This window comes from Pieris brassicae, chromosome Z (genome assembly GCF_905147105.1).
Source record: "Pieris brassicae chromosome Z, ilPieBrab1.1, whole genome shotgun sequence".
Lineage (NCBI taxonomy): Eukaryota > Metazoa > Arthropoda > Insecta > Lepidoptera > Pieridae > Pieris > Pieris brassicae.
Window position 1 is genome coordinate 10,314,547 of NC_059680.1, and position 17,547 is coordinate 10,332,093.

Here is a 17,547-nt window from a genome sequence, read left to right on the forward strand (position 1 = left end):
ATCAAAAGTTTTTATTTCAAATAGGCCTTTGCAGGCTCTTATGAAACGTCTAGTTGCACGGTTCCAAAAGGTGGGTCTCATGGAGAAGAACCGGCAAGAAACTCCATGGACACTCTTGAGCGTCGTGGTCAGGAAGCAAACATCTATCTGTTTCCACCAGTTTTCCAGAGGACGCTGAGTCTTTCACTTGATCATTACATATAACTTTTCGCATTGTATGGCTGAAATATCGTTCTCGGCATATGTTAGACCAGTCAAGAATGAATAAACGCTTAGCAGTCCACGGTTTTTATAACATTCGCCTCCAGCACCTCCATCTTTATAATAGTTAACGTTAATAATAATAGTTAATATGAGATGTGGTACCAACCACCCCCATCAACTCTCACACTGGCACAAGGCACGCAGATACGTTGCCGGCGGCAGAGCCGATGCGATGATAAATTTAAATTTGTCGAACAAGGCAATCAATAGGACCATTTATAACTATCATAGAGCTGGATTTGACAATAGTATAATTTCGTGACTACCGAAGCGTATCACTATAGAATGATAATCCTTTTCTTTAATATCACAATTGAAACTACATATTTGAGAAAATTGAGGCATGACATTATATTTCTCTATTATATACTATAATTATTTTGTCAATATCAGTTGACATTTGAATGTTTAATTAAACGTAAGGAACCGTACAAAATAATATAAATAGGTATTTCTATATTCTGTTGACTAAAATTACTTAACGTTTCGGGTTTTCATAGAAGCTTATTGCATTGCCCCTTTGATTACTAAAAGTTGAAGTTAATCTTTGAAATCTCTCCTTGTTCATTGGCAATCTAACCAGTAGTTCTGACTTGATCCACACTCCAGATGTTCTGGAGTCCACACCAAAGGGGCTTATTTTTATTTTTTGATATCCGAAGGCATTTGCCCCTGAACGTTGCAAGGGTATGTGGGACTCCAATCTCTGGTATTCACTAAAAGCATCTCGGTTGGTTCCTTCAAGGCTGTGTTAGAGACTCCGGGATCATTCTCGCATTCTTCTGGAGCATGACAAAAGCCACCAGGTTTTAGTTTTCCACTTATTTTCATAGAATATACTACAACTAGTGCCGAGACAAATAAACAAGTTCTCTATAGTTTAAATAGAATACATTTTTTCATAAAATTAAATAATAAAAAATTACATTTATATTTCGATTTTTATAGGTATTCAAAGGGCTGCCAGTATCTTCGGTACCATGCCTTTTATATTAATTTATACCAGTTAAATATATTTAATAATGGCAGGTGTAGATGTACAACTGTCTACTAAACTGCATTCAAAATAGTTTAATTATTTTTAATCGTTTTTTTTAGTAAAAAGTTTAGTGATTGAGGATTTATTTATTGGTTATTTCAAGCGTACATTTATTATATAGTAGTCTTGGTCTTGTGGCTTAATTTTTTAATTAGCATCACTGTACACCATTGGACTGTTCTAAGTATCAATAGAATAGAAGAGATAACAGGGAATATGGAATAGTAGCGAAGATGAGAGACAAATGGAAGAATTTGGAGGAGGCCTCCACTCCATTGGACTAATATTTAATATTATAATAGCATGTACTTAATGCAGTACTCGAATACAGGCTATTTTTATTAATTTTTATTTACGGCAAAGGAAAACATAGTGAGGAAACTTGCATCCCATAGACGCAAAAGTCGGCAGCGTAGCTTAAGCACACAACATAACCTGCTTTGTTATCTGAAAAAAACAAATATTTACGGCACAGATATAGAAATATAAGACCAAGCGTTCTAGCCCCACGAGGTTCTGAATAGGTCTAGTTTAATGAAGAGTTATAAAGAGGAATGAATTCTGTGTTTTACAAATTAACACACAAATTATTAAAATCTACGTTCAGTACACATCGTACACAAAAACAAATAAATTCCTACCTGAAAAAAAATTAGGTACTCTAAGTACGTATGTTGGAACTAAAAAGATAAAGTATATAATCATCAAATTAATGTATATAAATTATTGTAAAAAGTATTTAAAATATTTTTAACTTGTAATTTTGACTTTCAAATTGAAATAAATGATTAGACTTTGTCTTTGAAATTAATTATACCAAGTTGTAAAATAAAAATCAATACACGAGAGAGCGTAACCATAGCTATATTTTTTAATGACGAAAGGAGTTTTTAATGTGATAAAATATGACAAGCGTGTGTTTGTCGCTGTAACGAATAGCCTTTGTCTGTCCCAGATTTTCCAAAGGGGAACTTTTAATATTTCCTCTGGCTATAATTGCTAAGTCTTTTTCTTGCTTTTAATTTTAAAATAGCGATGGGGTTGGCAAATTTATACGCGCTGTTACACACTTGATTATTGACGCGAACTATAATTTAGCTGTCCTAAATGGATTCTATAATTTATAATAAATTCGCGTTTAACGTAAGCTGTTTGCAAGGACATAAACAACAGAATAATATATATACGTATAGGGGGACAAACAAGCCTACAGGACGCCTATAAGCCATCATCGCAGCCCATGGACACCGATTTTCGTGGGTGCGTTGCGAGTATACTCTTTCTTTAAACAATTCGAGGTCGTATATCCCAGGGAAACCCCCTAACCGGGAGCCGATTTCACAGTTCATAACTTAACTTAACTTTTAAAATGTACAGATTCTTCGTGATTAAAATATTTTATTTTATTAGAAGTATTCCATTATTCCAAGCGTTTGTTTGATTGAAGCTTTGACGGACTGAAAAATCGTGATGTTTGAATATTTTAGAAGATTTTATATTAATTTTTGGGGTAATTCTGCGTGATTAAGTTATGTACTTTATTCCACCCTATACGACTAAATTGACCAATGAATATCGAATTTTAGAACAGTAAAAGTAAACCTAACATATCCGCCATCTTTGCACCTACACCATACCATTATGTAACCAGCAAAGTAAATAGCCATTTGTCTTGTACGGCTTCTATGTACTGCGCTCTCCGTAAGTCCGATCGATAAAGAAATTCTAGTCGTATATTGTGACATGCATGTTTATCTAGCAATCACTCAAGATTTACGAACGACATATTGACAGCTCTATCTAACCATGGAGGCCGCATGCTCGATCTACAAACACTGACGCCCCATCCAAAAACAAACGCGTGCCAAATTTTGATAAAGTCCTGTCTCCATGTTTAATCATACGACATTAAAGGCGAATGTACACAGAGTCGCGCTTTGCGCACATTGTGCATTTGGGTCACAGTGTTCAGAATTTGTAGATTGTAAACTCTTTAAAAGGTATCTAACAACATAAAATTAAATGCTAACAGTTTTAACGGCAGCCCCCTAAGATACAGCAATTGTAGTAGCCCAAAAGGTTATTTTTACTTGTACTTGTAGCGTAAGACAGCGTCATATAGCTAATATATTTTTCTTATGTGACATATTTTATGAGAACTTTTCGAAACTATATCAAGAGCAAGAGCCTTTGCGAATGTATACCTTGTATATCTTGAAAATGCCCCAGTATTAGCGTAATCTTAGTATATATGAAAACTAAAATGTTGTTTAACAAATACATCATGTCTGTACATATGATGATTTTTTGTCAACAGTAGAACGCATCCCAATCGTTGGTTTTGGATTGGACAAGATCCGTAGGTGCATCTTGACGTGAATAAATCCATTGGGTCAGCGACCAAGGTCTACAAAGTAGTGACAATAAATAAAGAATACGTTTACTCAATTTGGCTTACATTTTTCGTTGCATGCATTGCATGCATTCGTTGCGTTGTTTTCGTTGCAAACATGGCCGTTTTTCCTTACTGTTTTCCGTTCATCTACTGTGGATTTACCACAGTTCACACTGAACACTGATTGACTTTAATAATCTGTTACCCTTGCTTGTTTTGTTGGCCTGTAATTTTGTATTGTTTGGAAATGATATCGTGAATTAAGCCTTAACTAGAATAGGGAAGAGTTCATACATATATTAATTTTCTCTCCTGTTGCTTAGTGGTTTACGCACTTGACGTTTAGAGGTCACAGAATTTATTAAATGGGAAGTATATAAGCATTTAATCGCCACTATACTAAAGGTCTCACTAAACAAATTTTTACTAGTCAAAATTATTAAAATAAACATGTGACCGTACAACCTCTTTAGGTCTGGGCCTCAGATTTCTGTATCTGTTTCATGATCATTTGTCAATCTAAAAGGCAAGTAGGTGACCAGCCTTCTTCCTTCCTTCCTTGACACACGCCATCGAGTTTTTGGGTTTAAGGCAAGCCGGTTTCCTCACGATGTTTTCCTGTACCGTTCGAGCGAATTCTAAACGCGCAAGAGTCGCGAGATAAGAGTCACACACTAAAGGCACTAGGCCAAAACTGCTCTTATTACAAGTAATAAATAAAATGAAATATCTCGTTATTTCAAAATATTTTGAGAGATAAGAACACATTAAATAAATATATTATTTCATCTGGTACCAACCCTTTCTTCGAATTTCTGAATTAGACGTACACGTGTAATACGATATACTAAAAATCTATTTGATTTTCCTGATAGTTTGATTCCGTCTCATTTCTTCGTTCTGCAGAAACTATAATTTTCGAGTTTCGACGGGAGCCTTACGGTAGTTAGAACTATAGCTAAGAACAAGAGGCAAAACTTGTCAATTGATATGGAGAATTAACTAATATCATAAATTATGTACAACGTGTGTGCTACGGGATCCAACTCTTCCGTAACTTATTACTGGATTAATTGAACTTAAAAGGATTCGTAATTGTTGAGGAGATATTGATCCTCGATCCTGAAATACAACTGTCATCTGTGGCTATTCATTCCCTCCACGATGGACCAAGACTGCAGCCATCCGTCAGGCTGTCGGACTTCACACTTACAAGGTTCTGCACTTAGCCCCTTATGCGATACTTGCTAAGTAGCAATATAGCTTGTCTATGACAATAATTAGTTTGTTTATCTTGAATTAAATGATCTATATTATATCTAAAAGTAACAAAATCTTATACAAATAAACTTAATTAAACCAATGTAAATTTATATTAATGCTTATATCCCTTTGATTCTCGAACTGTGACTCCCGCTAAAAATTAATACTTTTTTGACATCCAGGAGTTATAAAAAATCTTCAACAAATCGACACTAGGTCAAAACTTGGTCAGACTTTCTTTGTATAATATGTTTATTTGTGTTTTAATCTATAGAAGCATATGTATCGAGCGAATTTAATTGGCTTGATACACCTATCAAACAGGCAACAGTCACCAATTGACTGCGTGTAATGTGAATTCAAGAAAAGTATATTAATCGTCTGAGATTTTTAAATTTAAAAGGATGGAATTTGGTTGCAATTTAATTGGAGATTTATTGTAATGAATTAGTAATTAAATTAAGCATAACCACCTTAAAACATATTATGTTCTTATAATATCTAAAACAAGTAATAATATCTTTTACCAAAATAGATTGTTACTACGAATATTGCAGTTATGAAATTCCACACTAGATGGCCATTTATACAATTACTGTTTACGGTTACCGGAAACTGAAAAAAAAAACAGTTCAACTTGATTTAGATCCACCACCTCCACCAATTATAAGTATTGATAATTTAATTATCTTTTGGCGTAAAATACTGTGTAGTTACTACTGAGATGCTACACAAGATGGCGCTAAAACAAAAATGAAACTGCGCTGAGTAACAAGACGTGCCAATTTTACTTAGTTATGCTTCGTGACGATAGATGGCGCTGTTATACATTACTTGAAGCCCTTGGTAAATCACCTTATTTCTTTGCGTTCTTTAGAACTTTTATAAGTATACTCGATTGTTGTTTTTTTAAACCATATGTTCCTATCTAGTTTTGGTGAATACGTAGCTTTAGGAAAGCACAATTTGCTTCAGTCGAGTCGGAGATGTAGATGTGCCTCATGGTACCACGATTATTGCTTTTCTAGTTCGTTTTATTTTAAAGATTTTCTTCTTATTCAAAAATGGGCCAAGGCAAAAATATAGTAGCACTGTATTCATTAATAAATTTAAAAAAAACATATTTTTATAATTTATTTAAAACATAACGTTTTTGTATTCTATGAATATATTTTTGGAAATTTTCACATCACACTTATCTAATACTTTTAAAACATTCAATTTCGTACACAAATCGTACTAATTTTCATTGTAATCATATTTAGGTCAAATAGCACAAAATTTATACAGAAACAAAAATGAAAAAAATGTAGGTATGTTAACACTTAAACCGTATAAATATACACTTAAATAAATAAATTGGGAACGTAATAATAGAGTCACCAAATCTTCTTGGAGAACTCGTTTCGGAAAACTCGGAAATCGTTTAAAATTTAAAGAATGATAACATAAAAATCAAGTACAAATCAACAAACAAGCCTATTAAGCCTTATTTTAATTCTGTTCCCACCCCAACGAGCGCTCGACTGCCATTTTCCACTGTTTATATCTCATATCGCGTTCATCGTCGCTTATTTTAGGGTTGTACATCTGACCATTTTTTATATCGATATTTGGCGTTTGTGTATTTCTATCTAAGCCCCAATAAGCGACTAGTGCCGCCCCTAGCGCAGTACTTTCGGTAAAACCGGCCTTTATAATGTTAATTCCTATAAGATCAGCCTGCATTTGCATTAGGAGCCAATTGGAAGTCATTCCACCGTCCACCTGAAAAATATTTTAATGCTATTCTAATACTTTTTAAGTAGAATTTGTTACTAAAACATGGGCTATTTGACAATTTAAAAAGCTATAAAGTTTATTCAATAGACACTATTATTATATAGCACGTATATTATAATATGTTTTTAATTCTGATAAATATTGGCTTTTAAAAACCCACCAACACGCTTCTCTTAACAAGAGGGCGTGACACATGAACTTTCAATCAAAAACACGTCTCAAGAATTAACTCCAAGACAGTATTAGGATTAGACAGGCGAAGTCATTATTTACTTGCATCGTCGAGGGTGCTAATGTGGTCGTTTTCTGTAACGTGACCGATATCAACATTTATAATATTTTTTACTAATCAACGAATTTTAAATATAAATACATTGTTTTTTAAAACCTAAACATAAAAATCAAATATAGTAATAATAAAAAGAAAATTAAAACAAATTTAAAATGTTTGGTCCCTGTGTCAGTGTACCTTTAACGCTGCCAGCATAAATTACAAGTTATTATACACGATTCACCTTTTAGTGCTGTTTTGTTTCTATATAACATTTTATTTTTATACTGTCAAATAGCATTGTAAGCCTCCTTAATGTTGTATATAAGTATAAGTCATATATACATATATTAAATGCTGACGACAACTATAAATAAAGAAACATTTGTAGAAAAATAAACAGTATATACAATACTTCGGTCTCAGACTTCAGTGTAACTTGGGTGGTGTGGAACCATAATGCGCTAATGTGACATATGAAAAGTTTGTTAATAAAAAAATACACATTAGTAGATAAATTGAGCGACATAACAGGAAATAAAGACGAAATCAAGCAAGTGTTTTAACACACACAGAAAGTAGCGGAAGGAGATCTGCCAATTTAACCCCATTTTTTTAAGCCTAAATCCATCTAAATCAATGAGTAATTTATATTAGTATTTGTTATGCTAAATGAAAAAAATAATAATTTTAAATAAAATATTTACCTTCAAGAGTTGCAAAGGGATTCCACAGTCTTCGTTCATGGCATCTAGGATATCTCTTACTTGAAAACAGACAGCTTCCAATGCTGCCTTTACTATATGATTTGAATTTGTATCCTCTGTTATACCGCATATTACCCTAAAATATTTGTTTAAATCACACTAATGTAATTTTCATAGTGCGTTTAGCACTAGCTCGAATGACAAAGATAAATATTGCAAGGGAAAAATGTTTGAAGTAAAAATTCACGTAGTTGCCTCTTAAAAATATATAAGTAATTTGAAGCCAAGACTTAAAAAGTCGTAGTTTCGTTAACTTATTTTAAAAAATATTGAATATTATGAATATACATTATTAAATAATTGCAGGACGTGCATTTGATAACTAACAAAATTGTTAACTAAGCTTGTGATTTGACTTTGGGACATTAGAAAGTATTTTGTTTTCAAAGATAATAAAAAGTTGTGTTATAGTGCCATCTACCTATTAAATAAAGACTTACGTCCAACGCGTTGCATTTGAATTGTGGAAGGTTTCCATTTAGTCATGGTTGTATAGATGGCGCTATTATCAAGAAGATAAGCCTAGAAAATTTTAATAAACTATTTCTCTTGCATTTTGGCTTAGAACGACTAAACCAGCAGAATTTACTTTAGAGATTACAGTTAGATGAATATTTATTTATAAAAAATACCATTAAAAGAAACATGGGCTACTTCTATCTTCAGTACGCGCAAAGCTAAATCATATGTGTGTTTGTCGTTAAATTTTTTCTAAAGAGCTGGTTCGAAGATTTATTTTGAATTTAAAAAGTGTGTCACGACCTCTGTTGCGTCCAAAATTATGAATCATTCATAATGGCTGGTAGAAGCCTGGCCGCAGACAATCGTCTTCAGCTGAAAACGTGTGTCTTCTGCACACACGCGGCTTGATCAAAGCACCAAGTTCAGAAACGTTAAGTAAACTAGCCATGTCGATAGCATCGAATCGAATGATCGGTCGAAGATTTTATTTTTATTTCTTTATTTGTAAAAAAAAACAATCCTGTCCTAACAGGTCACCCTAAATCGACAAGAATGTCTAAGCAATATAAAAATATTCACACTATTTAAGAATTACATAATAAAAAATAAATTTCAAAAAAGCTAACCACTATAGGCACTTACAGGAAATAAAACTTTTGTTATGTGGCTTTATAAGAATAAAAACATACCCTCTAGCATCTTGTCGCCAATATGGTGCATATAAACCACTAAATGCGGGAACAAAAACGACACTACCATTCTCTGTGGCCATTTCAGCCAATTCTTGCGACTGTTTGGCACTTTCCAGGATACCTATGTTGTCCTTCAACCATCCCAGTGCTGCCCCCGCTACAGCGACCTAAAAAAAATTATAGATTTTGGATTAATTATTGATATATAATTGGATTAACGGTACAATGAGTCATGCTTTGTCGTGCGTTCATCGATTTATTAGACGTCACGTCAAAAATATAACCCTGAAAAACTCGGGGTCCTTCAAGAAAAGAGCGTACCGATTCTTATAAGGACAGCAACACACTCGCGAGACCTCTGCAATTGCGTGTCCGTGGGCGGCGGTAACACATAACATCAGGTGAGCCGGATTGCGCCCGGTTCTATAAAACAAAAATTATGATAAATACAGCTGCATCCTGAGCCCATACTCTGTAACTCTCAGCGATACATATGTTGGCCGAATAGATGGTACTACAATGGTGCATACAAATACGTCAGGATCGGAATTGCTGTCGCTATTGGAAGATACGTACAGAGAGTTACGTATACGTACGCAGAGTACGGGGGCTGGTACTTTATAGTCTAATTAGGATGTTCTTTACCGAAATAATTTTTTTTCCCGTTTAATACGTTACATTTATCATACATAATTATGTAGGAATATAATTATATTCCTGCTTAATGCGCGCCTTTATAAGTATATCTGAGTTCTTGTGAAATCTCTCAAGAGTTAAACTGTGTTTTAAAAACTCGTCAGTACATGGAGCAGACAGAGGTCTATCGGTAGTAGCACCTGACTGGACCCTGAAATCAAGCGTCTTTGTTTGTTCGATTTCCGGGTCTTTGACACGCAATTTTCTCTCGGGACGCAGAAAGGGAGCTCAAAGGCTCGATCACAGGGATAAATAAGTATAGCACGATACGATATATATTGAATAATATTACGTTTATTCATGTAGCCCGTAAGTTACCACCTGCCCAGATGGCAGACGTTCAAAACCGGTAACCGAATGGACTGGCCCAATAAGCTGGACGAGGGCAGACAAATAGAGCGATTATTGAATGCTGGTAAAATTGGATGGCGACGGCCAAAACTTAAATAGGATGAAAAAATTTGGAGGATGCCTTCACCCAGATGGGGCATACTAAAGTAATAAAATTGTATATATGTATCTTTTTTTATACTGTCAATAAGATAAATAAAGGCTTATAATTATTTTTTAGTTATTGGAGCTTTATCAATGAATCCATACAAAAAGAGTTTGTTAACATTTCTTAATATGCGTATTAGTTGTGTTAGTGTAAGTTGTAAAAAATTAACTATGTTTTTTTGTGGTATGCTAGTATTGTATAAGGGGTCATACAGCGTAAAAGCGTTAGCGTAAAAGCCTCCTCCAAATTTTTCTATTTCTCTTTCTCTTTATCTCTGATTATTCTCGTTTGCGTTGAAAGTGTTTAATTTATTTATTGTGACCTGGAGCGCCTTTTTATTTTTGTCCTGCTTATTATATTTAATGGAAGGTGGTTATCAATGTATGTATATTAAATAATATTATTATTATTCCTATCAATACTTACAGACCCTTCTAAAGCATAACAAGGTGCATTGTTAGCTCCCAGTTGGTAGGCAACAGTTGTTAGAAGCCCTTTGCTAGAATTAACACGAACATCTCCTGTATTATATAGGACAAAACATCCAGTTCCATAAGTGGCCTTCGCTTGACCCTTTTGTAGACATAACTGACCAACTAGAGCAGCCTGTTGGTCACCAAGACAACCCGATATGGGAATACTTCTTAAGGGACCATCCGCTATGTAACCATATATCTGAAATACGAGAACTTGATAGTAGTTCTGAGAGTACGGCATAGATGGCACTTAACACACTTAGCGCCACAATGTTCTATTCACTGAAGTATTTCCGAACCAATTTGACTTAGGGCCCTTCAAGAAAAGAGCGTACAAGTATTAAAAGGCCGGCAACGCACTTGCTAGCCCTCTGCCATTACGTGTTTATGGGTGGCGGTAACACTTAACATCAGATGAGCCTGTTTGCCCCCTGTTCTATAAAATAAAAACCATGATAAATATATACAGCTCTCTCTTCAACCAATTCGACTTAGGGCCCTTCAAGAAAAGCAACTGACTTGCGAGCCTTCGGGCAATGTAAGTGTCCATGTCTATCAATTAACATCAGAAGAGCGTTGTGCCCGTTTGCCCCGTTACATTAAAAAAAACATTTTATAAAAGGTTGTGTATGGGAGACAGAGGAATAAATTATTTTTGGATTTCAATGTTTACAAAACTAATGAATTAATCCGTTCATCAGGTATATTTTCAATATACAATCGAAAATCATAATTTTTTTATATAATACTAGGGTACAATTGTGCAATATTAGGTACCAACTTTTCTGGAGAAGATATGAAGGTACCTAGTTAAATATTTGCAGTTGACGGTTCTTAAAAGACCAGCAATACACTTGCGAGGCTCTTGGTAATGTATGTGACTTTGGGTGGTGGTATTAGTTAACATCAGGTGGGCATGCATGTTAAAAAACATTTCATTTGAAGTATTATAGACACAAGTACACAGCCTATTTCTTATAATATATGTCAGTGTCACGAGTCTGAAAGCCGGTTTCAATTTCAGGGATTTGAACTGGAAGCTATGTGGTTTTCTTAAGGTTGCAATTGAAAATATATGATGTATGACATTACCTCTCAACTTGGAATGTGCAAAGACAACCAAGATGTTTCCATTTTGTCATATCTCTATGTCAATAATAGTAAGTGTATATATTTGTGAGTATCCATTTGTGTCTGCTCCTGATTTTTCCGCACATACTTTTTAATTTTATATGATATATCACTTACCTCTGAGCTAGATTTGATTTGGGGCAATACAGACTTGGGTATTTCAAAGAATTTCAACAAAAGTGGATCCCAGTTTAGTGTTTCAATATTCATGAGCATTGTTCGCGATGCATTTGTCACATCTGTTATATGCTTGCCCCCATTAACACCCCCTAAAAAAGTAAAACCTTATAAAATTTTCTATGTATGTGTACAAGATCAAAGACTCACAAGTAGATGATATTTTTAAATGTTTGTAATTTTAATTTCATGTTAAAATTATATGTAATTTATACATATATTTAAAATAAGTTTTAAAATAAAGAGATACTATTAACCTGTTAGATTCCAAATTAGCCATGTGTCCACAGTGCCGAAACAACAAGTTCCATTCTTTAAAGCTTGCTGGACAACCTCAACATTATCTGCAAGCCACCTTAGCTTAACCGCACTGAAGTATGGGGACATAGGCAGACCACATAATGGCTGGAAACCATATATGATTTATTTGTAAATTATTGTCATTCTTAATATAATAAACAAACGATATTAATTAGGTTTGTGAATAGACTTTTTACCAGCTTAACAATTGATCTCACAATTTACTGTTGAAACCATTAATATGCTCAATAGCAGTTACAGATATTGCGACTAGTTTTGATTTGTACTGACTTTTATTTAATTATTGTATCCCCTAACATAGAATTGTAATATAAATCAAAATAATATTCAAAAAGATATAAAACTAAAAAATGCACTGCAGTTACTAGGTAATTAACACATTCAATAAAACAAAAGCGATTTAACATCAAAATGTAATCAACCAAATATATATAGCAAATAATATAAAAAATAAATAGTTAAATTTACATACCTTCAAATAGTTCTTATTCCTAGTTTTGTTTGGAACTAAGTCAAGTAATTTGTCAATTGTTGATGATGTTCTCATATCAAGCCATACAATAGCGTTATGCAAAGGTTTTCCTGTTATTTTATCCCATACTATAGTAGTTTCCCGTTGATTTGTTACACCAATTGCAACTATATCCTAAAATGGTAATGAATTTCATGAAAAGTTTAAGCAACTATCTGACAAATTAAATTATAGAATGAGTAATTTTCCTGAATTGGAAAATGAGATTATTGTTGACAAAACATCAGATTCTTCTTTAGGAAGTAGACAGAACATATTACCTACATGAAAAAGACTAATATACTCATAGCTTTCTTAGCTAAACTAAACACCAAGGATTGTTCTACCGCCCCAAGGAATGGGCCAAATTGTCCATTCTCAGACATATTAATGGAAACTATATCTCAACTGCTCTAAGAATTTTAAACTTTTCCATAAATCAAAACAATTTATCAAAGAGTTTTAACCATATATTATGCTTACTAAATTGTAGCAATATTATATAGTATATTTTAGCAATTGTTTGTTGCAAATGTTAAATGGGAGAAAATAAAGAAATTATTATTATTATTAATTATTAACACTGTATAATATATATTGATATACAAAAAGGTTTTAATACTGGCCACACTGAAGCACACTAGACTACATGTGTAAATGACTACAGGGGTCATTTTATATTTTAGTAATAATTTGTAATTCTGTAAAACCATAAGTGTCTTTAAAATTTACTTACGTGGAAAATTAATTGTTTGTAGTCTCAGTTAAACTTAGGTAAAAACTGTGTTTTACAGATTGGTGTAGAAGGCAGTATCGTTAAGTCTTATATTCTATATACATACCTTTGGGCTACCACCCAATGAAACTAATTGCTTCACAGCTTCATTTATACATATTGTAACAACTTCCAGAATAGAACAAGCATCCTGTTCAACCCAACCCTCTTGAGGAAAATGTTGCTCAATTTCTTTTTGATATGTTGCAACTACTTCACAAGAATTTGCTTTAAATATAATAAACCGCGCACTTGAAGTTCCTTCATCTATCGCCCCAACTAATGGCCCAAATTTTCCATACTCAGACATATTGATGTTTTTGAAGATGTTCAGATATTATTGTCGTAAAAAGTATTTCACTATTCAAGTCTCTTAAGTCTTACTGCAATAAGTCACTTTGCTATTAATCAAAACAATTTATCGTTGAGTTTTTATCTTATGCTTACTCATTACTCAATGGTTATCTACTACCATAAAGATAATCTATTTGTGTTACTGAGGTCGGGGTATTAAATTATTATTAATAATATTTTACTTTTTTCTTGGGGGATAGGTTCTTATACGCATACTCCTAACAGTGCAACATGATAATAGTTTAAATTATAAATCAACAGGCACTTTATAATTGTTGATTGTAATATATTTTTTAAAAAGGGAATATTTTAGATTTTAAAATCTTGAATGTGTAAATATATTGGGAAACCAGAATATTTATATTGGTCAGTTCAGCTATCAGATTGACGGACTTAAGATGTCAGTTATCACATTGACTGATATTGGCTGTCAACTGTCGGTTATAAGCTGTTGGCAATCAGCTGTCCGCTGTCCGTTCTCCGCTGTCAAGTTCGGCTGTCGGATGTCAGCTATCAGGTTCCTCGACGTTAGTGAAAGTTGTTATTGTCAATACCAACCTTCAACCCTTATGTCAATTTCAATGATACGTCTATCACATGATAATATAATTTACTTATTACATTATCTTTGTAATGTAAAATTATCGAATTTTTTAATGTAATTAATGTCGGATACGGGCCGAGTAGGTGGTGTTACATGCATTTTCTTAATTTTATGTTTCTCGAACCCTCGATAATGCGGTGGTCTAAAGGTCTTCTTATTTGGTAATCCCCCACGCGACTTGCGGCTTGCGTGCATTTATAAATAACTAATTTATCTACATACTACAACCAATTTGATCTATTCAATAACGTTATAAATGATTAGACAGAGGTATTCAAATGGTCTACTTAGAGACTTAACTACTTAAAAGATGGTTCACTATTTCCCTCAGATTAATATTTTGTTAACATCGTATACGGCTTATTGTTTGCATGATCATACATAACAATATAAAAGAACAATTAAAAATAATTCAAGTTCATATATGTTCTATAGACAGTAGCAACAGTAAAAGTATGTCATAATATCTTACAGATGACTATAGACTACTATATTGTATTGACTAGACTATATTGTTGCTTGTCTGTTTAGTTATTTTCATAGTATAACGTGTTACGCTGTGCTGTTGTGATGCATTGTGACTAAAGCATAAATCTACAATCTTTAAGCAGTAGCAGAAGAGTCTGTTTTAAATAAGTAGATTAATTATAATTTTTTTTATAGAACTATATTATTATGTGAAAATAATCATGAAATTTTACATTACAAAACCTTTCATTATTTAATTCTTACAGTAGAAATCCTTTTTTCTATAATGATGAGAATAACGCCACCTTGTTCAATCCAAAATGCTGTTATTTATATAACAAAGTACCATAATGACTGATGATATAAGTAAGAAATGCAAAGGCAAAATGAGGCCGTTAATATTGTGAAGTATGAAAAATAGCTGATAGCTGTACGTAAAACCAGTTTAATACAACTTCCCACTGCATCTATTTCGTTATTTGTTTTACATATCTTTTATAGACAAGTTTCATAAGTACTAGATTCCACCCGTATCACCTAGACGTCTTTCGTTCCACAACTGAGAACTTTTTTAGAAAGTTTCTGCCGCGCATCCCTACTTTGTAGAACCATCTGCCCACTGAAGTATTTCCAAGCCAATTCAACTTAGGGTCCTTCAAGAAAATAGCGTTCCGATGCTAAAGGCGCACGCACTTCCGAACCACTGGTATTGAGAGTGTCCATGGGTGGTGAGTCCCATAGCCCGTTTGACCCCTGTTCTATAATAAAAAGTTGGTAAGCCAATCAAGTCTGACTGCCGTTGATTTTAAACAAACACACTATCCTCACAATGTTATAATATAAAGTTTTTTTGACCCCACACAACTTAGAGCAGACGAAAGAACGCCACATACGCTGCCACAGATATGTTAATAAAATGTAAAAATCCATTGACAAAATCTTATTAAAAATTATGAACTCATTAATCCGTAGCTCATTAACTGTCCAAATTACCGAAGTAAATATAATGTTTATTCGATAATGATTTTGCAAACATTGATAATTCAACGTGTATTTTGGTCATGAAAATGCTGTTTTAACGTTATTCAAACATTGAATTCTGCGAATCCCAAATGAAAGCTGTTCGCAATGGTTGCAATACATTTCTAAATTCTCGGAAATTGCGTTGCACCTGATTTTCCAAGGGCGCTAGGTTTTCACCTGTCAAACACAAGTTCAATGCTACGTTTGTTTGTTTACATCGAATGTTTGAAATGACAGTGGTGAATTTGTGAAATTTAGTTGAATATTAGAAATCACAATACATTTCAACTGTCGATTATTGTTCCTATCTACATAAGGATTTTAAATACTAATTATAATGCTTAATTAGGTTAAAACAAGACGATACCCGTTTTTTATGGAATTAATCAGTCGTTCTTTAGGAACTTATGCGATCATACCGTTCAAATTCCTGTTTTGTATTATATGGTAGTTCGATAATAATAAGCAATTCAGCTTTTGAATTAAAAAACTTAGTAAAATACCTGGCTGTATGGACTAAAGTTCTTTGCCTTTCCCATTAATATAAATGAATATCATCATCATCTAAGTAAAATGTTATAATTATCGATTCTGAGCGACCTCTTAATTAATTGCATGATGTCACTCAGTTATAGTTAAAGTAATAATCTAACAATCTCTCTTACTACGCATAATATTATGTCTTCTGAAACCATTTGCATTCACTAGCATATAACGATTTCAAAACTGAAGAGCCGGCGTACAATATTTTAATTGGAAATGTGAGCTTGTTACGTTCAAGTTCAATGTTAGCAACGTTAAACTTGAAATACGAAATATCGGTAGTTCATCATTCGCCATCGGCCATGAATATGATGACGAATCAATACGGTACGGGCAAAATTAATGTGCTTGTAAAGGCAATTTACCGACCTATTTGTTTGAAATGTACGTGAATATTCTATTAAAAGCTTGTTAACAATGTTGAAAATTTGTTGCAAATTGATACTTTTTTATGTTTAATGTTTCAAATAAAAGGTAACAGATATGGGTAACATATTGTATCTAAGTGTCTCCTAGCCTACTAATTAAAAAATTATAGTAAATTTACCTTATATTTATTTAATAAGCCATGTATTATAGATACGTTTTATAAGAGTCATAAACACATTTGGTTTTTGATGTATTATATTAGATATATATATAAATATATATTGGGTATAAAGATAAATATTACCTATAGTGAAAATATCATACTAAAAATTCAAACTTGAATTTACGTGCAGTAAGCAATGCAGTATGAGGAAATTCTTGCGACAGTTTTTTGTTATTTTGTATACATTAATTCTGAAAAAAAAAAACAATAATTTAAATCACTTACTTTTCAAAATATATGAATATTTCCATTTGTCAAGCATTACATTATTAATTAACACTCTGTCAAGGTCGTGACAATTGCCTTAAAAAAATATAGACAAAATAAACTCTTATTTTGTTGCGATAATTTATGGATTTTGTCTCTAGAAATATTAATTTACGCAATCAACTGTTGTGTTCCAGTCGTAAACTAGAAAAAGCTTCGCCCGCTTCAAAAAGGA

The 17,547-nt window shown here is 33.0% G+C and overlaps 1 protein-coding gene across 1 annotated transcript; it reads right to left on the reverse strand.

The window, feature by feature from the left end:
- Positions 1 to 6,096: 6,096 nt before the first annotated feature.
- Positions 6,097 to 14,221, reverse strand: LOC123718808 (glycerol kinase). Its single transcript, XM_045675708.1, has 8 exons — positions 13,589 to 14,221; positions 12,708 to 12,881; positions 12,172 to 12,319; positions 11,855 to 12,006; positions 10,557 to 10,805; positions 8,933 to 9,102; positions 7,722 to 7,857; positions 6,097 to 6,728 (listed from the first exon to the last, which is right to left on the reverse strand). Exons 1-8 carry the CDS (start codon positions 13,829 to 13,831, stop codon positions 6,456 to 6,458), a joined length of 1,545 nt encoding a protein of 514 aa, XP_045531664.1. The 5' UTR covers positions 13,832 to 14,221; the 3' UTR covers positions 6,097 to 6,455.
- Positions 14,222 to 17,547: the final 3,326 nt, after the last annotated feature.